The 25000-nt window shown below is 41.3% G+C and overlaps 2 protein-coding genes across 6 annotated transcripts in view; one reads left to right on the top strand and one right to left on the bottom strand.

Moving 5' to 3' along the window:
- The window catches only part of LOC143277658 (uncharacterized), a 615105-nt gene that overhangs the window by 280182 nt on the left and 309923 nt on the right, over positions 1-25000 (bottom strand). The window lies entirely within an intron of this gene.
- LOC143277440 (activating signal cointegrator 1 complex subunit 2-like) overlaps positions 1-25000 on the top strand; it is a 53661-nt gene that overhangs the window by 12698 nt on the left and 15963 nt on the right. For 3 of the 4 annotated variants that reach the window (XM_076582251.1, XM_076582254.1, XM_076582250.1), the window contains exons 6-13: positions 3373-3570; positions 4001-4242; positions 6495-6569; positions 8080-8190; positions 11489-11566; positions 15525-15596; positions 19319-19598; positions 24274-24369. In XM_076582251.1, coding sequence (XP_076438366.1) covers positions 3373-3570; positions 4001-4242; positions 6495-6569; positions 8080-8190; positions 11489-11566; positions 15525-15596; positions 19319-19598; positions 24274-24369 — 1152 coding nt within the window. The remainder of the gene's footprint in view (positions 1-3372; positions 3571-4000; positions 4243-6494; positions 6570-8079; positions 8191-11488; positions 11567-15524; positions 15597-19318; positions 19599-24273; positions 24370-25000) is intronic. The other variant, XM_076582255.1, reaches the window with a different exon arrangement.

Raw genomic sequence — 25000 nt, 5'->3', positions numbered from 1 at the left:
AGAGCCAAGTACAAGTACTTCTAAACGATATATGAAGTGTAAAGGACTTCATTTTGAGAAAAGTCAAGACTGGAAAGTTTTTCGTTTCATCAGTTCAAGGGTATTAACTCGCATGGTTTACAATTTTTAACTGTGAATTCCGACTGATTCTGTGGATATTTTTATGGCAGTTTGGGGCATAATCTAGTAAGTGATGAGGCGTTCACAAATCTTTCTCTGAATAAATATTTAACGGTCTCCTTCTCCAACTTTCCATCACATGTTATCGTGTATTGTCCATTGAATATAGGATTGAACTGGCAGGTCAACAACTTAAAACAAAATGGCGTCGTTCGTGTTTGTGAAGAATATGAGCATGCGCTTTGAATATGTATAAATATGTGTATGCAACTGATTTTTGCCCATGACCTTCAGGGCTCAGCCGATAGATCTATAAAGTCCACTCGTCATATTGATTTTAGTATTTTCCGAAAAAGACCACTTGGGCGAATGAACATAGTGAAAGCCCTGTACACTGAGAGTAAAACACACAAGCTTTTTATGTATTGAGTATAATTTCAAAATGTAATGTTGAGAAAGATCAGTTTAAAGCAAATTAAGTCCTCTATCATTAATTACAGATTAACTTCCCCTTTTTACTATCTGCACCAAAACGTTTGCAAAATAAATATAACTTCCATGCTTAGCAAAAGAAGTTCCAGTTTGAACAAAAAATGATAATAATGACTGCTCTTGTTGTTGTGTCAGAATATCAGATCAAAGTGCCAAGTTTAGAGAATTAACAAAATGTAAATATAACAGTAAATGCAGTTTGCATATAATTTGGCTTTTTTTTTCTTCTTTTTTTGTGCCCATCCCAGAGGTGCAATATTGTTTTAAACAAGATGACTGGAAAGAACTGAGTTTTCCCTATTTTTATGCCTAATTTGGTGTCAACTGACAAAGTATTTGCAGAGAAAATGTCAGTGTTAAAGTTTACCACGGACACACACACACACACACAGACAACCGAACACCGGGTTAAAACATAGACTCACTTTGTTTACACAAGTGAGTCAAAAAAGGACAGTTTTTCATCCAAATCATGTGTGGACACATCCGGAAATAGTGTAGAAGTTACTTCCCTTCCCTGTTGGTTTATAAATTAAAATACATGTGTAAGATCATGAAAAACACTTTTAATGAGACAAATTTTGATGCCAGAGCAATGTTCGGGTGCAGGACTCCACGAGTTAAAGGAACAAAGAAGAAAAACACGAGTTCTACATTGGTGAAGGCAAAGAACCCAGAAGATTGTTGTTGATTTGATGTTAAAAAAAATAAAAAGAAAAAGAAGAAGAAGAAGAAGAAGAAAAAAGACCCCCAAACTTAACAGGATAATTGAGAGCAAGGTTACTGCCAGCTTTCATACATTTGTCTGAAAATAACAAACTTTGAGAAGAATTGGGAGGAGGGGTTTTGTGCATGCTCTGACAAATGTACGCCTCAAAACTGACCAGTTGGTATGGCCATTGCAAACTGATTGCGAGGACAGTGCCAGATGTGTTTCATATAATTGTATTAGTTACATGAAATATGTAACATCTTAATGCACCCCAATAGCACTTCCTAAAATCAACATGTCTTTCCTTACGCTGCCTTGACTTGCTCAGCCTTGTTTTGTCTTGTCTTGTCTTGTCTTGCCTAGCCTTGTCTTGTCCTGCCTTCCATTGCATTGTCTTGTCTTGCCTTGCCTTGCCTTGTCTTGTCTTGTCTTACCCAGCCTTGTCTTGCCTTGCCTTACATTGCCAAGCCTTGTCTTGTCTTATCATGTCTTGTCTTGCTTTGTCTTACATTGCATTGTATTGCCTTGCCTTGCCTTGCCTTGCCTTGCCTACCCTTGTCTTGCTTTGCATTGCCTTGCCTTGCCTTGTCTTGTCCTGCCTTGCCTTGCCTTGCCTACCCTTGTCTTGCTTTGCATTGCCTTGCCTTGCATTGTCTTGCCTTACCCAGCCTTGCCTTGTCTTCCCTTGTCTTGTCCTGCCTTGCCTTACCCAGCCTTGCCTTGTCTTGTCCTGTCCTGCCTTGCCTTGCCTTGCCTTGCCTTGTCTTGTCTTGTCCTGCCTTGCCTTGCCTTGCCTTGCCTAGCCTTGTCTTGTCCTGCCTTGCCTTGTCTTGCCTAGCCTTGCCTTGTCTTGCATTGTATTGTCTTGCCTTGCCTTGCCTTTTCTTGCCTAGCCTTGTCTTGTCCTGCCTTGCCTTGCCTTGACTTTCTTTGCCTTGCCTTGAATTCTTGCCTTGCCTTGCCTTGCCTTGTCTTGCCTTTTTTTGCCTTGTCTTGCCTTGCATTCTTTCCTCGTCTTGTCTTGCCTTATCTTGCCTTGTCTTGCCTTGCCTTGTCTTGTCTTGTCTTGAAAGATCAATTGCAGGAGAATGAGTTAACCACTAACATGTGTCTTTTGAACAGATACAGATGGTGGAATAATACTATAAGGAATACACACACAGTACACACACAATCTCCCCCCCCCCCTCTCTCTCTCTCTCTCAATGTGTGTGTGCGCGACACACACACACACACACACACACACACACACACACACATATATATATATATATATATATATATATGAGTACCAAATTATCTATCTGTCTGTATGCTTATCTATCATTTGATCTATCTGTCCACCCATCCATCTATCTGTGTATATTATCTATCAGTCCATCCATCCATCCATCTTATCTATCAGTCCATCCATCCATCTGTCTATCTGTCTATGTATTTATCTATCTATCTATATATCTGTCAGTCCATCCATCCATCCATCTGTCTTATCTATCTATCTGTCTATCTGTATGTGTCTATCTATCTATCTGTCATCTATCTATCAGTCCATCCATCCACCCATCTATCTTATCTATCTATCAGTCCATCCATCCATCTGTCTATCTGTCTATTTATCTATCTATCTATCAGTCCATCCATCCATCCATCTGTCCTATCTTATCTATCTATCAGTCCATCCATCCATCCATCCATCTATCTTATCTATCTATCAGTCCATCCATCCAACTGTCTATCTGTCTATCTATTTATCTATCTATCTATCAGTCCACCCATCCATCCATCTGTCTGTGTATCTTATCTATTTATCTATCAGTCCATCCATCCATCCATCCATCTGTCTGTCTATCCCTTCATCTATCCAGCCATCTGTCCATTCATCCATCCATCAATCCATCCTATCAGTCTCTCCATCCTGTTATCCATCCATCTTCATGACACAGTCACAGTGTGTGGGTGACAATGCATCATCAAGAAAGGAAGGGTTGTGTGGATTCTGCCAAGTGAGATTTTGAAACAAAACGAAAAAAAGATTTATCAACATGCAGGAGAACTGGCTGACGCCCGCAGTGTTTGGGGACATCCTGTACCAGAACTTCCTGTTCGACATCCCCAAGCTGATGGACCTGTGCGCCCTCTATGGTCACTCCAACGGCGCCCTCCTGGGCAAAATGGTCTCCAACGTCTTCTCCAACCAGCCTCAGTATCTGGATGACTTGAGGGCTACCGTCCCAATCGTTTTGCAGGTTGGGATGTTTTTTTTGTTTTTTTGTATGGGGAGGGCAAGGGGGCCTGGGGGTGGGGGTTGGGGGGGCGGGGGGCTGGGGGGGGGGTAGGGGGATGAGAGGAGAAAGGTAAGGGGCTGGGGGTTTAGGGGGTAGTTGTGGGTGGATGTTTGTATGTGTGTGTGTGTGTGTGTGATTAAATTTTAACGTCCATGCATGCTTTATTAACTTACTTGTAACTTAGCTACCTTAAGCTCTTATTGTTGACATTGTTTTTGCAGTGTTTGCGCAGGTGGAAGAGTGTATGTATGTGTGTGTGTAACTTACTTACCTTAAGCTTTTATTGTTGACATTTTAGTACAGTGTTTGCACAGGTCGAGCAGTGAGTTTCTATGCCTGTGTAATGCACAGCAAACCTGTGTTGACTGTTGAGTCTCCTGTGTGTGACCAGGTGTTTGTCAACATCGCCATCAAGTGTGGGCTGGAGACGGAGTCTCTAGACCTGGCGCCACAGAAGTTGACAGACGGCAAGCCCTCCTCCTCGTCCTCCTCCGTGGACCTGGTCTCCATGGCGATGGGGGACTTCCAGGATGTGGTGCTGTACCTGGCCGACACAGCCTTGACCTTGACCTCGTTCCTCCGGATCTACCCCCCGGCCTGCGCTGTGCTGCACGAGCTTCACTTCTGTTCACAGTGAGTGGCTGCTTTTTGCGAGTGTTTTCCTGCCAGTCATGTGTGTGAATGTGTGTGCTTGTGTGTGTGTGTGTGAGTGAGAGAGAGAAAGAGAGAGTCATTACTCAAGACTGAAAAAAAAAAGAAGTGAAATGGTTTAATGACTTAAACAACATGCTCGTATCACGAAGTGGAAAACATGCTTCATCCCTTACCTCCCTCCCTCCCACACATTCACATGCACACATTCATGCTTTCCACAACATTCTTCTGCACTTCATAAGGGATACAAAACAAATCTATCGGTGTGTATACGTACAGTTTTCATGGTCTGCTACTAAGGTTCATATTCTTGTAAATCGAGGCCACAGACCTGATTTCATAGTGGCAGAGAGGGAGAGAGACAATGCAAGTCCCGTGGGTCAGTGTAACATCTTCACTCAAGAACGCCAGAGAATTGACAGACAGACAGAAAATATGAAGAAAAAAAAAACTTAGCCGTATGAAGAGCACAGGAACAGGAGTCATGATGGCTGGCTTAAAAAGAGGGCGCTAGTCAGGGGGGCAAAGGGGAGGTTACCTACTTCCGGGAGGTTAACCGTAGCTGCTTTAGTTTTCTCCGCATAGGCGGATAGTAGTTTGCACAGGACAGGAATGTCAGACCCCTGCCAGAGTCTGCACTAGTGGGTCACGGTAAGTGTGTTACTTAAACGTAATTTTAGATAGAAAATTTCCTATTGTCAATAAATGAATGAAACAGTGGTAACATGAATTAAATGACGTTTATAAATACTAAGGGTTGATTTTTTAGATGAAACAGTAGTATATGAGATCAGTTTTTCGAGTCTCCCTTCTCAGCCTTGAACTAGGTTAAATACATTTTGCTAAGCTATTTGAATGTTTAGCATCACACAAAGAGAGAGAAGGTTAGAGCTGCCGTGGCAGAATGGGGAGCCTTAAACCCTGATCACTGAGTTCGGTCTATTGAGCGCACTGGTATATCAGCCGCACCCACTAAATTTTGGAAAAAATTTAACTTTATACATACATAAGCCGCACCGGTTTATAAGCCGCACTTATTTCAGGTACCGGAACACATACTGATACTACAGAAAAGCTGTCGATACTGTAGGTTATGAAATAAACACAAGTAGGAACAACACAAAGAAAAGCAAGCGAAAATACTGCTAGTGCCACAAAAAATAATAAATACTGTAAAGTTCGGTCTATAAGCCGCGACTTTTTACCCCAGCTTCAACCTCTGCGGCTTATACAATGATGCAGCTTATTTGCGGATTTTAACGATCCCGGGAGTGTCATGTTCTCGTCTATTCTTAGCTGCCCTTCAACTCACCAAAATCATGATTTCTGTCCATGAATTTTTGGATGAGCTTCAGGATAGTGTGCTAACTGTTCACATTTTATAAATCAAATCCACACACATTAAAGCCTTCAGATCAGCATTCAGTTCTTACTCTGCTCAAGCGTACACCCTCATCATGCCAAAAACGCGACGTTATGCCTATGATGCAGCCTTCAAATTGAAGGCGATCGACCTAGCAGACAGTGCAAGCGACGAACCAGCAGCGACCTACACCTTCATGTTCATGAAGTGAAAGCGAGGCTGAAGTCAGTGACAAGATGGCGGGGGAAGCTGTGCTGGTTCTCTTCAACTCGGACACTGAAGACGAAGATTTTAGTGGATTCAGTGAGCAGGATGGCGTTGAATAAATGTGACTATCCCTAAATTATGGATCTTATTTTCTTTGTGTTTACCGTAAAGTTTGGTCTATTAAGCGCACTGGTATATAAGCTGCACCCATTAAATTTTGGAAAAAATTGAACTTTATACATACATAAGCTGCACCGGTTTATAAGCCGCACTTATTTCCGGTACCGGAACACATACTGATACTAAGAAAAGCTGTCGATACTGTAGGTTATGAAATAAACACAAGCAGGAACAACACAAAGAAAAGCAAGCGAAAATACTGCTAGTGCCACAAAAAAATAAGAACACAAGGAAAATAAGATCCATAATTTAGGGATAGTCACATTTATTCAACGTCATCCTGCTCACTGAATCCACTAAAATCTTCATCTTCAGTGTCCCGAGTTGAAGAGAACTAGCACAGCTTCCTCCGCCATCTTGTCACTGACTTAGCCTCACTTTCACTCACACACACACAAACGCATATCTGTATCTCCACTTTCTTTATTTCTCTAGTCTCCATGATAAAACCAGCTTTCTCGGCGCTTTTCTTTCCCTGCAGGTTGGCCCATATGTACGAGAAGCTGATTCCTGCTTTGCAGAGCTCCATGAGACAGCGACAGTTTGACAGTGTGAGGTCAGTGCTGATGATGATGATGATGATGACGATATGGATACTTATATAGCGCCTATCCTCAGTCGGAGACCAAGCTCTAATCTCTTAACAAACTCGGTGGTCATTTGCACAACAGGCTGCCTGCCTGGGTAGAGCCGACTGGTGGCTGCCATTTAGGCGTTCATAATTTGTTTCCTGTGTCATTCAGTCAGGTTTCAGTCACACTGGCATATACTCAGACAGACATATAACATTTTACTTATATGACCATTTTGTACATTTACCCCAACATGTAGGCAGCCATACTCTGTTTTCGGAGGTGTGCATGCTGGGTATGTTCTTGTTTCCATAACCCACCAAACGCTGACATGGATTGCAGGATCTTTAACGTGCGTATTTGATCTTCTGCATGCATATACACACGAAGGGGGATCAGGCACTTACAGGTCTGGACATATGTTGACCTGGGAGATCGGAAAAATCACAACCCTTCATACACCAGGTGCCATTACCAAGATTCGAACCGGGGACCCTCAGATTGAAAGTCTAAAGCTTTAACCTCTGAGCTATTTGGCCATGCTTTCAGCACTGCCAGACTCCATGATTTCTCAAGGAGGCATCACTGCATTCGGACAAATCCATATATGCTGCACCACATCTGCTAGACAGATGCCTGACCAGCGGCATAGCCCAACACGCTTGTCAGGCCTTGGGTGCCTGCATATATATTTGTGTATCTAGTAACCCTTTCACTTCTGTAATGATTTGTGTTTTTTTGCAAAATAATTCTAGTCTCTAAAAAGAAAATCACAAAAATCAAGGTCATGCTTAAAAGTATGCAAAGGATTACGTTTTCTTGAAGGAAAATGAATGGAGAATATAATTATCCTCAGTTCAGTGTTGACAGGATGACATAACTCCCAATCAGGGGAAGATAACTAAGATTTTTAGAAAGAAAAAAACAACAACAAAAAATAACACACACACATTTTTTTTTTTTTTTTTTTTTTTTTTTTTTTTTAAAGAAGAAAATTCTATTCCTTAGATTTTATGGGTGCTAAAATATTTGCAAATATATTAGACACAACAACCAAGTGCATTTATGTTTCCTCCATACATTAACACTCACATTCAGCCACACACACATCCTCCCACCCAAACGCCCACAATCACAATCACATAATAGTGAACATGAAAGCTCACTGTAAACCGTATTTCATTTGGAGGGTTTCATAGTAAACAGATCCAGCGCAGTCTTTCCTACTACTTTGAGTCAGAGTCCTTCACAAAAGACTAAACTGTAAATAGACTCCCATTGCAGCAGAGAAAGCAAGCATTGATCAAAATGAGGTATTTTGCTCTTGGGTATAAATATTTACGATGTCGTTCCTCAGGAAGGGAGGACTCAGCTCTGCCTTCCTATGCCAAAACCCCCAGACACAGTGGACATGAAAATCCACTGCCCCAGTGGCCATAAAAGGCTATGGGACCTTTAACCTTCAACCTTCAAATCATTCCTTTGCCCCGACAGACAGAAGATGATGCTGCGGAACAAGCTACAGCAGGCACGGCTCCACCTGTTGACGACTTTTCACCTCATCGTCTCCCACACCTGCCTGCAGCCTGTCCTTGACTCCATAAGGTAGTGGATGGTGTTCTGATGCCTGCTCTGTCAGTGTTCGTTTGCCTGTCACCTCCAGCTGTTACCATGGCGGAGAGCATTTCCATTTGATAATATGATAGTCAGTCATGTCCGACTATTACCATCAGAACAGCAGAGGAGGCAGCTGCTATCATGACCTTCTGGGCTGGAATTTGATGATTTTGGAGAGTGTCTTGTCCAAGTTACATCCCCACTCTCTCGGCCAAGAGGGTTTTAGGACGGTCAGCATTGGGATTGTTTCCCAAAGGCCAACTAGCCCCCAAGGCTGTAGCACTAAGAGCCAGTGCAACTTTGCCTCCTAGTTTGAGAGTCATAGTCCTTCGCTAAAGATGAAGCTGTAAAGTGTAAATGATTTCCCACTGCAATGGAGAAACCACTGAAAATATATATATATACCGCTCTCACTTTGCTTTTGGCCCAATTGTAAATTTATGTCAATCTGTGATATAAGCAGAGTTCATTGGTAAGGATTCTCATAATACACATATTTCCATATTGGCATTTTAGTGATTTTTTTGTTCTTGTATATTTATTTAACGACCTCCCCCCCATCCCCCTACACCCCCTTTTTGACTCACTTGTGTAAACAAAGTGAGTCTATGTTTTAACACGGTGTTCGGTTGTCTGTGTGTGTGTGTCCGTGTGTCTGTGTGTCCGTGGTAAACTTTAACATTGACATTTTCTCTGCAAATACTTTTGTCAGTTGACACCAAATTTGGCATAAAAATAGGAAAAATTCAGTTCTTTCCAGTCATCTTGTTTAAAACAATATTGCACCTCTGAGATGGGCACAAAAAATAAAAAAAGAAGCCTAATTATATGCAAACTGCATGTACTGTTATATTTATATTTTTAATATTCTCTAAACTTGGCACTTTGACCTCTTATTCTGACACAACAACAAGAGGAGTCATTATTATCATTTTTTGTTACAACTAGCACAAGTGAGTCTTGAAGGCCTTGCCTCTCTTGTCTTTATTTTATTTTTTACTTTGTTTCGGTAGTGAAACATTCAGTTTGGTTATAGGGCCCTGAAAAGCCTGGCTGCAAACTTTCCAGTATTACAAACAGCTTTATAAACTCTCTACCAACTGGTTTTTAAAGTAGGTGGTGTTGTCATGAAGCCTGGCTTTTTTGGGGTTGTATTTTTTATTCTTCGCGCCTTAATTTTAGCCCGATATCCCAATCGAACCATATAATTATGTGACCTGGTTTGAGACAAAATTTGACAAAAAAACAAGAACGCCAGAGAATCGACAGACAGACAGAAAATACGAAAAAACTTAGCCGTATGGAGAGCACAGGACAGGAGTCATAATGACTGCCGTCAAAAGAGGGCGCTACCCAGCGGGACAAAGGGGAGGTTACCTACTTCCGTGAGGTTATCGGCCGTAGTTTCGTTTTCTCCGCATAGGCGGATAGTAATTTGCACAGGCAGGAATGTCAGACCCCTGCCGGAGTCAGCACTAGTTGGGTCACGGTAAGTATGGTATTTAAACGTAATTTTAGACAGAAAATTTCCTTTCTATTTATTTATTTTTTTTTTTTCCAGCATCATTCCTCAGTGGTTTTTGTTTGCATTTAAAGCCCCAGCTATTGAAGCTTTCTACTTGATGGTCTCAGAATGGCAAATAAAAGTAAAATGTAGTCTGTATGTTCTTGGATGAATTAGCTTTTATATTCTTGGATTTAGATGAATTAACATATGTAGTCATGGATTCTGTGAAACTGCATGTTTGGTGCATATCTGTTATGCATGTGTGGGTGTATGTGTGAATGTGTGTCTTCATGTTTTACATTTATTTGCTTATTTATCATTATTGTTGTCTTATTTATTTATTTATTTATTATTATTATTATTATTTTATTATTATTATCATTACTACTACCTTTTTTATATCATAATTATTATTTATTTATTTATTTATGTAAGCTTATCTATTATTTATTCACCTTTTTTTTCTTTCTTTTTTTTTTCTCAAGGCCTGACTAAGCGCGTTGGGTTACGCTGCTGGTCAGGCATCTGCTTGGCAGATGTGGTGTAGCGTATATGGATTTGTCCAAACGCAGTGACGCCTCCTTGAGCTACTGAAACTGAAAGTGAAGTCATGGATTTAGCATGTTTCAGTGTCTGAAAATTTGGATTAAAAAACGTGAACAGTTAACACTGTTGCGGCTAAGGATGGACTGGAGACTGTGGGAACAAATAGATTTGAGAATGCTGCTAAACTTGGCATTGGGAAAATCCACAAACAAGCGGCAATCATTGTTTTAGCCATAGGGGTTAAAGTTGAGGGGAAAAATTGCAGTTTATAGTCCGGGTTCTGCAGTAGATGAATAAACATTTTTATTCATGGACTTTGGTGAGTTAGCTTTTATATTCATGGATTTAGAAGAATAGAATAGAATATGTCTTTATTACCAAGTGTACCGGGGTCACAAGGAATATTGGGGGGGATAGTACATAACAAGGTACGAACAGAAATCGAAAATCATACACAAACACAGATGCAGTATAAATTAGGATACATACAAGTGCATATCAATATAAAAACTTGTGCATACTCACACATGCACGCACTGCACGCACACACATACACACACACATGCGCGTGCGTGCACACACACACACACACACACACACACAAACTCTCTCTCTCTCTCTCTGTCTCTCACCCCCCCAGACACACACACACACACACACACACACACACACACACACACACATACACAGTTAGGTGAGTTAGCATTTATATTCCTGGCTTTAGCACGTGTTGATATTTAAAGTCATGGATTTAGATGAATGCAGCATTTACATTATGGATTTATATGGATATGATAATTTACTTTTATGATTGTATTTCAGGTTTCTTGTTATGTCATCACTTGTCATATTCCTGCTGTTCAAATCAATCAGTGTGTGTATGTGTGGTGTGTGTGCATGTGCGTGTGTGTGCATGTTGTGTGTGTGTGTGTGTTGTGTATGTATGTGTGTTGTGTGTGTGTGTGTATGTTGTGTGTGTGTGTGTCTGTGTGTGCTTGTGGGTGTGGGTGGGTGTCTGTGTTGGTGTCTGTGTGTGATTGTGTATGTGTCTGTGTTGGTGCATGTTGTGTGTGTGTGTGTTGGTGCATGTTGTGTGTATGTATGTGTCTGTGTCTGTATTGGTGCATGGTGTGTGTGAGTGTGTGTGTGTGTCTATGTTTGTACTTGTTGTGTGTTTGTGTGTGTGCATATTTTGTGTTTGTGTGTGCATGTTATGTGTGTGTGTGTGTACAGCAGTGAAGACACCAGCAAGAACAGCCAGTACATTGAGGAGTTCCTGGGAGTCATGTCTGCAGTTCTGGGAGAGAAAAGGTGAGGAATAACAACAGCAGTTCTGTTTCAGTAGCGTGCAGGCCAATCCATACATGCTACACCGCATCTGAGAATTTACAACAGCAGTTTCAGTCTCAGTTTTCTAGGAGGCGTCATGGCATGTGGGCCAATCCATATACGCTTACACCACACCCATTTGTTTTTATATTTTCTCCTGCGTGCAGTTTTATTTGTTTTTTGTATCAAAAAAAAAGGAAAAAAAAAAAAGGGTGCGTGGGGGTAGCACTGTAGTGTACCGACATCCTGTTCCAGGGGAGAGCAGCCTGAATTTCACACAGAGAAATCTGTTGTGATGAAAAGAGAACTATAAATACAAATGATTATTGTATTGCGATGTGTTAGTTACATTTTGTTAAAACAGATTTCTCTGTGTGAAATTCAGACTGCTCTCCCTGGAGTGAGCACATCGCTACAGTGCTGAGCTACACTTCTTCTCTGTCTACAAGCGTCATCAAAACTGAATTTTTCTACAGACTCTTGCCAGAGACAACCCTTTTGTTGTTGTGGGATCTTTTACATCCAATGCATGCCTCAAGTGCATGCTGCACACAGGACCTCGGTTTGTCCTCTCGTCTGAATGACTAGCGCCCAGACCACCTCTCAAGGTCTAGTGGAGGGGGATAAAATACTGAGGAAAGTAAGGTGGATTTATTCACACTGTGCAGTAGTCATCCAGAGTCCATTCAAACCACACCATGAACACAGCAGTCTTTATCTTTTCACCATTGTTACAGACCTGTCTGTCCACAAAAAATGTCCTTCAGTAGTTTTCAACCCCACAAATGCCAATTTTCGGTAAATTTGGGACTTCTGTCAGAAGTACTTAACTGGCACTGTAGTTTTTCAACAAATACCATTTCTAAGTGTGCATGCCTCAGTATAAGCTACACACACACGCACGCACGCACGCACGCAAGACATAAAGAGAGTGCGACCGGGAAGGAGAGGGAATTCAGAATTTAACTGCAAGGCCACCGACCCATATGCAAAGAAGTCTAGAACAAAAAATCTACATGAGTGCCTCAGTCACTTCGTCAGGAGCCGTGAAGAAAAGGTTGTATTTTGCCTTGAGTTCAGCCAGACTTGTTTCCGATGGAGTTAGATCTTCTGCAGAAGGCTGTCGGTTTGCTTTTGTGATTGCCTGGGCAGACTTCGGTAGTCGCTGCAGAATTTGTATTTTTGTATTTGTATTTCTTTTTATCACAACAGATTTCTCTGTGTGAAATTTGGGCTGCTCTCCCCACAGAGAGCGCATTGCTACACTACAGCACCACCCATTGTTTTGTATTTTTTCCTGCGTGCAGTTTTTTTTATTTGTTTTTCCTATCGAAGTGGGCTTTTCTACAGAATTTTGCCAGGAACATCCCTTTTGTTGCCGTGGTTCTTTTATGTGCGCTAAGTGCATGTTGCACATGGGACCTCGGTTTATCGTCTCATCCGAATGATTAGCGTCCAGACCACCACTCAGGGTCTAGTGGAAGGGGAGAAAATATTGGCGGCTGAGCCGTGATTCGAACCAGAGCGCTCAGATTCTCTGGCTTCCTAGGTGGACATTTCACCTCCAGGCCATCACTTCACATGTTTGGAAATGTCTTGTTGTCCACCAGGAAAGTAACATTTGTTGATGGTGACCAGTCTTGGTACATTTATTTATGTATTTGTTTAATGACATTTGTTTTTATAAAACAGCTGACTTTAAAAAAGAAAGAAAAAAGAAAGAAAGAAAATGAAGAAAAAAGAAAACAAATAAATAAATAGATACACTCATACAGAAAGCAAAATAATGAACCATTTTTTCCAGCCTACAAGTCCAACCAAACCTCTTCTACTGAATTACGACCACTGTGCCTTGCCAGTTACTAGCACCTTATCTGTACGCAAAACACAAGTACCCCAAACACAACTAGAATGCGACAACCGGACAACAATTGGCCTGTTTCTAGACATTGAAATTTCACACAACAGACAACCACTCAGTGACAGCTCACACAATTTTTCTATCCTGGAAATGTAAGTAGAAGACAAAAAAAGTACAAATGTTTGGAAAATTTGTTTATACCTGCTGCCAAAAGCGTCATCACACTGAGAATTAATTCAGGTTTTGTTCTGTTTTATTTATTTTTTGTTAACTTACTTTTGCGTTTGGTATGTGTGGATGAAACTGCCAGATAAACCCTTACATTGAAGGGTTTTTTCTTCCTGTGGGATTAGGGACCATTCTTGTCTGAAAAAAAAAAGAAAGAAAAAAAAAAAGAAACACTTGAAAACCAAGGTTAGAACACAGCTGTGTTGTGTGGGGAGGAGGGGGTGGGGGTAAGTCGGGTGGCGTTGTTAATTATAGACGATGGCTTAGCTGCCTGAGTGGTGCACCACGTTTGTCTTGAATATGAAGACAACTTAACCTTCAAGGAAAATTGTACCTGCAGGTCCCTACCATGTCAAATGTAAACTTGCCTTCAGGTTTGTCACATGTTCACCCATTGAAATGAGATTTTATGTGGCTGACTGTTCAAGTTTGGAAATATACCCTGCCTTAACCCCTAGGCTGCCTGCATGACGAGATAACTCGTCATCGAAATATTCTGACTTTTCCCTGGTTTGCATTCACTTCGTTGACAAAAATGTGGTAGCTTTAGTCTGGGGAATCTCTCTAGATTCTATTCATAGCTAGAAACCCCATCTATGTCATGAAGCAGTCATTTATTTGAACGTTTTGGTTGGGTCACTGTCCCAGTGTTTGCCGGACTTCTCTCCTTGCTCGCTCAACAAAATGTCGGACTGACGCCGTGCTCAAGACATGCGATCGTGACGAACTAAATCAACCAAGATTTCTTTCTTTAGCTGATGCTCAGAAAGAATTGAAGCATTAATTCGAAGGAGAAGATAGTGATGAACATTTATAGGACAATCTGATAGAAAATAAAGGGAGCAATCAAGAGAGTGGCCAAGTTGCGACTATCAGTGAGTGATGCCGGCTGTACAGATGTTAGCAGTCGACAGAACAACCGAATTAGCAGCAGAGCAGTATTCTTGGCATGCAGCCAACGCGGTCTGATGAGAACTGAATCAAGTGACCATGTGAGAGGGGTGAAGAGGAGAGGGGTGGAGACTGAGGGGGCGTGGCCTCACATCCATCTTATCACTTGGAGAAGTCACAATGTATTGTGTATCTATCTCTTAAAAAAAAAAAATATATATATATATATATATTGTGGCTGTTCTAGTATGATTTTGTGTTTGCAGATATCTATTTGTCCAGAAAATATGATGTTTTTGTGCAAATTACCTGACTAATGTTTGTTATGAACAAGTTGAAAATGTGACAAAAAACAAAACACTGATTTCAAAACAATAGCATGTCACTAAAATATATATAAAATGGGAAAACAGCATGTGTTTTGTATTCTTTATTCATTTACCTTTCAGAAAATATATACTTTTATGGGTCTTTCTCCAATAACAAAGAGCACAGAATTTTTGGAAAATTTATACCCGTTTTTTATAAAAAAACCCTGGCAAATAGATTTCAATTAAATTTTATTTTCCTGGCAGCGAAAGGGTTAAATTTTAGATGGACTAAAATCAGCAGAAAAGGCTGTATGTGAGAGCTGCAGTCCATCAGTGGAGAAGAAGAAAACGTGTAACTTCTGCTGGTCTGTATATTTTGTTTGGTCAGTCTGTGCTGTTTATTTTCTTTAGGAATAATCCCGAGCAGTTTGTGTGTGTGTGTGAGTGTGTGTGTGTGCTTTGTGTGTGTGGGTGTGGGTGTGTGTGTGTATGCATACACATGTACATGTAAAAAAGCTTAAATGTGATTTTGTGTGTGTATGTGTGTGTGTGTGAGTGATTGTGTATGTGTGTTTGTGCGTTTGTGCACGCTAGCTGAAGTGCTTTGGTTCACATTTTGTTTATGGCTTTGCCTGCCATTTTTGTTCAGGTTTTTGGCAGACTACGAGGGACAGTTCAGTTTCCAGGATGACATGGACATTCTGTCACAGGCTGCGGATGTGTATCCTTTCTCTTCTGCCAGTCTTTCAGAGGGCTCTGACGTGCAGTAATGAATGATAACAATGATGGCATTAATAATGATAATGATGGTGGTGATGATGATGTTAATAATTGTAATAGTAATAATAGTAACAGAAATGATACTGATGATGATAATGATAAAAGTAATAATGATGATAATTATCATAGTACTAGTGATGATCATAATAATAATAATAAATGATAGTCAGTTGTGTTTGACTATGACCATCAGGACAGCAGAGGAGGTAACTGTTAACTGTTGTCCTGACTATCTGGGCTAGAATTTGATTATGGTGGAGAGTGTCTTGCCCAAGTTACATCCCCACTCTCTCAGCCAAGAGAGTTTTAGGCGTTAGACGTTTTAGGACAGTCTGCATTGGGATGGTTCCCGAAGGCCGACTAGCCATCAAGGCTGCAGTACTAAGAGTCAGTGCAATTTTGCCTCCTAGTTTTTGAGTCATGGTCCTTCACAAAAGACTGAGCTGTAAATGATTTCCCATTGCAATAGAGGAACCATTGATAATACAACTCTTTGCAAATATGATAATGATAATAGAAGTATCAATGATAGTAATGATATTGATACCACTGCTACCACTGCTAGTACGAATGATAATAATGATAATGATAGTACTGATGATAATAGTAATAATAGTATTTGCGATGATAAGAATGATAATGCTAATACTACCTATACTACTACTCCTGATGATGCTAAAGTATTCATACAGCTTGAATCCTGTGACTTGAATCTCAGTGGTGCCTATGCCATTTTTAGACTACAGGACAGTGGCGCCTGGTGGGTAAAGGGTGGAGATTTTTTTGATTTCCCAGGTCAACATTTGTGCAGACCTGCCAGTGCCTGAACCCCCTTTGTGTGTATACGCACACAGAAGATCAAATACACGCTTTAAAGATCCTGTAATCCACGTCAGTGTTCAGTGGGTTATGGAAACAAGAACATACCCAGCATGCATACCCCTGAAAACGGAGTATGGCTGCCTTCATGGTGGGATAGATAAACAAAACGGTCATGCACATAAAATGTTAAATATTACATGTTTGTCTGAGTGCGTATGTGTGCGTGCCTGAAATCTGATTGAATGGCACAGGAAACGAATTATGAGCGCCCAGTGGCAGCCGTCAGTTGGCTGTACCCAGGTAGGCAGCTGTTGTGTAAATGACCCTGTGTTTACAAAGCGCTCAGAGCTTGGTCTCCGACCGAGGATAGGCAGTATATAAGTATCCATATCAATCAATCAATCAAAGAAGAAGAGTCTTGTGCAGAGGTAAATCATTTAAAATGTCATTCACACACATGCTGTACTGTGATGATTCAAAGGGATGGTGAAGGCTGAAGTTTTAAACAAATGTGATGTGCGCAATAGCAGAGTGGTTAAAGCACTGGGCTTTCAGTCTGAAGGTCCCGGGTTCGAATCCGGTAACGGCGCCTGGTGGGTAAAGGGTGGAGACTTTTCCGATCTCCAAGGTCCAGACCTGCTAGTGCCTAAACCCCCTTCGTTAGTATACGCAAGCAGAAGATCAAATATGCACGTTAAAGATCCTCTAATCCATGTCAGTGTTCGGTGGCTTATGGAAACAAGAACATATCCAGCATGCATCCCCCCAACCCCTTTCCCACAAGCGGAGTATGGCTGCCTACAAGACGGGGTAAAAACGCTCATGCACGTAAAAGCCCACTCATGTACATACAAGTTGCAGCCCATGAACGCAGAAGAAGAAGATAAACACATGTAGATTGATTGATTGATATGGATACTTACATAGCGCCTGTCCTCGGTCGAAGACCAAGCTCTATGCATAGATCTCCCTGTAGATAGATAGACAGTAGACCTTTGTTAGGGGGAGGGTGGGGATGTGGTGTGGATGGGGAACTGTTCGGGAAAGAGATAGGTCATAAGGCCAGAATTGAAAGAGATGGAAAGAGATAGGTTATCAGGCCAGAATTGAAAGAGATGGAAAGATGTTACAAGGCCAGAATTGAAAGAGATGGAAAGAGATAAGCTTTAAGTTTAAGGCCAGAACTGAAATGAGTGCAGACTGCAACACAAGCTAGTGCATACATATTTACTCTTCTTGTTTTTCACTCATCTTTCTTTTATTTAAAAAAAAAATTACTTCTTATCTCTCTCTCTTTTTTTATTTTTTTTTTTTTTTTAACGGAATATGGTTATTTGATATTTGATATGGGTATTTTGAAATTTGATGCTTTGATTGCTAAACAAAATCTGGTCATAAGGTGAATTCCAGTTATCTGGGAAACCTGAATTTATCATTTGTATTATTTTATCTGTTTTTATTATTTATAAACTTTCAAAATTAATTAATTAATTATTATTATTATCATTTTATTTTGGGGGGTGTGGTGTGTTTAATCAGTTGAGAATGGGTCTCTGGTTATAAGACATCAGATACTGCACAGGGTTGAACTATGAACCTTTTTTGGTTTGAAACCACTCGGCTGTAGCAGCTGTCAAAAGTGGTTGTAGGTTGTATTTAGTCATCTGGGTTGCGTTGTTGTGTTTGGGGAGCTCTTTTTTTTTCTTTTTTTTTTTTGTTGTTGTTGTTGACTATTCATTCTTTCATGCCTGGTTGTTGTTTAAAAAAAAAAAAAAAAAAAATCCTTTTATTTACAACTCTGTGTGTGTGTGTGTGTGTGTGTGTGTGTGTGTGTTAATTTGAGTTTGCATACATGTTGTGAAGGAGGATGGAAAAGAAAAGGGCATAATTATGTACCTCTATACTCACCCTGACTAGGTGGCAGCTGTTGAAAGTGGTTGTAGTTTTTATTTAGTCATTTGGGTTGTGTTGTTGGTGTGTTTTGGGGGCTTTTTTTTTGCTGTTCCTTTTTTAATGCATATATATATATATATATATAGTTTTTTATTTATTTATTATTATTATTATTATTATTTTTAAGTTCATTTTGTTTACAATTTTTGTGTGTGTGTTCATTTAAGTCCGTATGCATATTGCAAAGGAGTCTCTTTGGTGGTGTTTTTTGGCGGTGGTGGCTCTGATTCTGCACACACACAGGACAACGGCACCAACTTACCCCCACACCCCCCTCCACCCCCTCCTCCCCACACAACACAGTTATGGTCTAACCTTTGTTTTCAAGTGGGCTTTTTTTTTTTTTTTTTTTTTTTTTTTTTGTCACACAAGAATGGTCCTTAATCCTACAGGAAGAAAAGAACCATCAATGTAAGGGTTTATCTGGCAGTTTCATTCGGTGCCTTCTCCACCCACAGCTCCCCACACTCCACCATTAGCTTCCTTCTTTTTCTCTCTCAACCATCTCCAACCACCCCCAACCCCTTCCCGCTTTCCATCTCCACTGTTGCCCCTGACTCCACTGTGTGTCTGCTTGTGCGGTTCCCCTCAGTGGTGGTGAAGACAGTCCTTGTGTGTGTGTGTGTGGGGGTGGGGGGGGGGGGGGGGGGGGGGGTGCTGAAACGAAATGAAAGCTTATCCATGCCTAAGTTAGATTACCTTGATCAGACAATCAAACTGATGAGAAGAAAGAAATGAAAAAAGAAAAGAAAAATGATTAGAAAAAAAAAAGAAAAGAATTAGACATAGAAAACAACAACCAAAAAAAAAAAAAAAAAGGAGATAAAGAAATAGCAATAGAAAAACACCACCACCAACCACAGAACCGAAGCCCTTATCCCAGTCCAGAGACGAGGCCCACTACCGCTACATCTCGGAGGCCATCAACGCAGCGTTCACCGCCCACGGCCGGCGGAAGAAGCCCACGGGCAACATGAACACCGGGGGGCGCACCAGCCCTGACGGCTCCCCCTGCCCGGCCTCCGCGCTCTCCTCCACTGCCGCAGCGGCTGCAGCAGCGGAGACAATGACGTTGTCCACCTTTGCGCCCCAGTCTTCCTCTGCTGCTGTTGCTCCACTGCATGCAATTGGCGCTGCGAGCGAGTCTTCTGTGGCTGACCGAGTCAGGGTGTGTGTGTGTGTGTTGAAGTTCTTGTGGTTATTATCATTTATTTGTTCGTGTTATCATATTATTTTGAAAATTATTCATATGTATATGTATCTTTTTATACATTTTTTTGATTATTTATTTATTTATTTTTTTTATGAACAGTAAGTACCATATTGGGTTTGGAAGGCCAGGTGCAGAGCCTGTATTGTAGGCATGGCTCTCACCGCTGGCAAGGGTTTCTGTGGGAAGCAGGTTGGTGCGCCAGGCTTTTCGTGGATGGGTCTTCTCGTTTTTGCTGAATGGGGACCTAATGATAATAAAAATAGTAATAATAGTAATGATAATAATGGGAAGAAGATGAAAGAACGAAAGGAACGGCAGAAGAACAGCAGAAGAAAAATAACAGGGTAAATGAAAAGAAGAAGCGGATGTAAAAGCGATGCCCCTCCACCCAGCTGCCCTGAAACTAAAGAAGGCAGCTATGAAATGGCATGGGAAGAATAATGTCAATAATGATGATAATGAGTTACGATAACAAACTGCCTAATTATTGTGATGTATATAAGTGTGTGTGTGTGAGAGAGAGTGAGAGTGTGTTACTGTTAGCATGTGTATGCTTGCAGTTTGTCACTATTTGTATCAATGATAAGCATGACACTACTTAAAACTCCCAACAGCTGTTCAGAAGAGGCAGGCCAGAAAGTCACGGGCAAACAAGCTCCCTGACAATGGTATGCCTGTCTTTGTCTTTGCCCCAACTGTCAGCGAACATTTTGTGCGCAGATTGGACTATTCAGCCATCTGCGCATTCACAGATAGATTCATGAGCATCCTCCCCCCCACCCCACCACCACCCTCCCCCCATCCCCCAGCTGGATGACAACGATGGTCATCATCGATCTCGATGGACACACCACCACCACTTAAAACTCCCAACGATGGACCAGGCGGAGGAGGAAACCTTTCTCAATGGCTGTGAAGGCGGAAGAGGATGACCAAAGGGCAGGGGGAGCTGGCTGGAAGTACTCCTAGGAGACAGAACTCCGAAGAAAAAACCTGCACCTGCTGAGGCCGTTCTACACGTGGCAGTATCTACACATGTAGACTCTGAGCGTCGGTAGGCGAGAGAGTGGGGAAGGGACTGCACAACTCATCTTCACTAAAAAAAAAAAAAGTCACCTGTGCTGGTCAGGCAACCAGGCTGATGTGAGAACGATATGAGGACACACACTGACAGATAAGCTTGCCTGCCTACTCATCCGTTGGTCCGATGGGAGACTCCATCATCATTTAAAACTATCCCCCATGGGTATGCTGGGGATCTTTCAGTAAAAAAAAGTGTTCTCGCCTTCTGGAAATTCTGTGATAGAAATTTCTTATCCATTGCTCTCTTTGTTTCTGCCTTTTTTTCTTCCTTCACTGTTGTCTCCTTTTTCTGCCTTCCCAGTCCATTCCCCTTTCTTTTTTCAAGCAAGCCTTGACACTTTTTTGTTGTTGTTGCTTTTCTGCTGTCTATTGTGAACTATCTGTGCTGGTTTGCTCTGATGATTAGGTAGTTAGGATGGGCACTAGCAGTTCATTCTGCAGTATCATTTGCCTATATGGCTGTTTTAATGGATACTTTGGCTTTGAAGTACTGGTTTTTTTTTCCTTTTTTTACAATTTTTTTTGTAATAAATTAAGCTAAATGGCTGTCGTCTTCAGCATGGCCTAATTATATATGTCCAAAGGAGCTAAATGGTTTGGAGAATATGTCATGAACTGTGTTTTGTAGTCTTATCTTAATGGTTTTCTTTTGTGTATGTGACATGTAGTGTTGACGCGGTTGGGAATTTGTATGGTTTGACAGTCCTGATATGGCACTGTGTGGCCGGCTGGACTATCACCAAGAATAAATGATAAATGACATAAGCTACAGTGTCAATGCACAATGACTGTGGGCGGTGGTCGAAGGCAATTATGAAATATTGATGATAAGAACAATACTTAAAAGTATATACCGTAAGCGACAGTGTCAATGTCTGTTGGTAGGGGTGGAGGCAATGATGAAATATCGATGATTAAAACAATTTATATACCTTCTCCTTCTTCTGCATTCGTTGGGCTGCAGCCCCCACGTTCACTCGTATGTACATGAGTGGACTTTTATGTGTATGACCGTTTTTACCCTGCCATGTAGGCAGCCATACTCCGTTTTCGGGGGTGTGCATGCTGGGTATGTTCTTGTTTACATAATCCACCGAATGCTGACATGGATTACAGGATCTTTAACGTGTGTATTTGATCTTCTGCTTGCATATACACATGAAGGGGGTTCAGGCACTAGTAGGTCTGCACATATGTTGACCTGGGAGATCGGAAAAATCCCCACCCTTTTACCCACCAGGCTCCGTTACCAAGATTCGAACCCGGGACCCTCAGATTGAAAGTCTAACACTTTAGCCATTCGGCTATTGCGCCTGTCATTTACATACCATAAGCGACAGTGTCATTGACAGTTCTGATGTGGTCCCATGTGGTTGGCTGGCCTGTCGGCAACAGTAAACAATCAACGACTTAAAACTATATACCACAAGCGACAGTGTTAATGTCCGATGACCATAGGCTGTGGTCGAAGGCAGCGATGAAATATTGATGATAAGAACAGGTCATATCCTGTAAGCAACAGTGTCAATGAATGTCCGGTGCCTGTGTGCAGGAATCGGAGGCAACATTAAAATATCGATGATGATGATACTAAAAACTATATATCACATTCGACAGTATCAGTGTCTGAGGTCTGTGGACAGGGGGCAGAGGCAATAATAAAATATCAGTAATAATAACAACAATACTTTGAACGGTATACCACAGACAGGGGGCAGAGGCAATGATAAAATATCAGTAATAATAACAACAATACTTACCGATATACCACAGGGAGGGGGCAGAGGCAGTAATAAAATATCAATAATAATAACAACAATACTTCCAGGGATATACCACAGGCAGGGGGCAGAGGCAATGATAAAATATCAGTAATAATAACAACAATACTTCCAGCGATATACCACAGGCAGGGGGCAGAGGCAGTAATAAAATATCAATAATAATAACAACAATACTTCCAGCGATATACCACAGGCAGGGGGCAGAGGCAGTAATAAAATATCAATAATAATAACAACAATACTTCCAGGGATATACCACAGGCAGGGGGCAGAGGCAATGATAAAATATCAGTAATAATAACAACAATACTTCCAGCGATATACCACAAGCGACAATGTCAGTCTCCAATGTCTGTGGGCACGGGGCAGAGGCAATAATAAAATATCAATAATGATAACAACAATACTTCCAGCGATATACCACAAGCGACAGTGTCAGTGTCCAATGTCTGTGGACAGGGGGCAGAGGCAATAATAAAATATCAATAATGATAACAACAATACTTCCAGCGATATACCACAAGCGACAATGTCAGTCTCCAATGTCTGTGGACACGGGGCAGAGGCAGTAATAAAATATCAATAATGATAACAACAATACTTCCAGCGATATACCACAAGCGACAGTGTCAATGTCCAATGTCTGTGGGCATGGGGCAGAGGCAATAATGAAATATCAATAATAATAACAACAACACTTCAAATGGTATACCGCAGGCAGGGGGCAGAGGCAATGATAAAATATCAATGTTATAACAACACCACTTCAAACGGTATACCACAGGCAGGGGGCAGAGGCAATGATAAAATATCAATGTTATAACAACAATACTTCAAACATTATACGACAAGCGACAGTGTCAGTGTCCAATGTCTGTGGGCAGGGGGCAGAGGCAATAATAAAATATCAATAATAATAACAAATCATACTGATATACCACAAACGACAGTGTCAGTGCCCAATGTCTGGGCACGGGGCAGAGGCAATAATTAAATATCAATATAATAACAATAATACTTCCAGCGATATACCACAAGCGACAGTGTCAGTGCCCAATGTCTGTGGGCATGGGGCAGAGGCAATAATGAAATATCAATAATAATAACAACAACACTTCAAATGGTATACCGCAGGCAGGGGGCAGAGGCAATGATAAAATATCAGTAATAATAACAACAATACTTACCGATATACCACAGGCAGGGGGCAGAGGCAGTAATAAAATATCAATAATAATAACAACAATACTTCCAGCGATATACCACAGGCAGGGGGCAGAGGCAATAATAAAATATCAATAATAATAACAACAATACTTCAAACGGTATACCACAGACAGGGGGCAGAGGCAGTGATAAAATATCAGTAATAATAACAACAATACTTCCAGGGATATACCACAGGCAGGGGGCAGAGGCAATGATAAAATATCAGTAATAATAACAACAATACTTACCGATATACCACAAGCGACAGTGTCAGTCTCCAATGTCTGTGGACAGGGGGCAGAGGCAATAATAAAATATCAATAATGATAACAACAATACTTCCAGCAATATACCACAAGCGACAGTGTCAGTGTCCAATGTCTGTGGACAGGGGGCAGAGGCAATAATAAAATATCAATGTTATAACAACAACACTTCAAACGGTATACCACAGGCAGGGGGCAGAGGCAATGATAAAATATCAATGTTATAACAACAATACTTCAAACATTATACGACAAGCGACAGTGTCAGTGTCCAGTGTCTGTGGGCAGGGGGCAGAGGCCCCTGTGGTGACTGGTGTGGAGTTGGACTCTCTGATCTGTGCCGTCAAAGACCTGCTGCCTCACCTGGGCAGTGGCTTCATTCAGGTAACTGCTGCTTATTTGGGATTTGTTTTTTCTCTTGTTGTTTTCCATGTGTGTGTGTGTGTGTGTGTGGCTTGCCTTGGGCCTGGGTTTTGTTTTGTTTTATTGTTGTTTTCTGTATATATGTTTGGCTTACCTGGGACAGGGTTTTTTGTTTTGTTTTGCTTTCTTGTTGTTTTTTGTCATCGTGTTTGTGTGTGTGTGTGTGAACAAACAATTTTTTTTTGCTTTCATGCACTTTGTTAGATGCATTCATTTTAGTTTACGGGCGCAGGCACACACACATGTGTATACGCATGCACACACGTACATACTACACACTACACACACTCACACACACAGACGCATGCGCGAACACACACACACACACACACACACACACACACATTCACTATGCACTACACAAATTCACTGCACCTTACAAACGTACTACTCTCCAACATCTACAACACACTGGAAACAAACCATCAAAGCCAAGATGTCCCTGTCACTAAAGTGTGAAAGTGGTAAGTATCAGACACTTTAGGCACTGGGCTACGAAATACCACTCACACAATACACACACACACGCACATGCACGCACACACCACACACACACACACACACACACACACACACACACACACACACACAC

The sequence above is a fragment of the Babylonia areolata genome, chromosome 34, assembly GCF_041734735.1.
Source record: "Babylonia areolata isolate BAREFJ2019XMU chromosome 34, ASM4173473v1, whole genome shotgun sequence".
NCBI lineage: Eukaryota > Metazoa > Mollusca > Gastropoda > Neogastropoda > Buccinidae > Babylonia > Babylonia areolata.
The sequence above is the reverse complement of the archived record's forward strand: the minus strand, read 5'-3'. Positions and strand labels throughout refer to the sequence as shown.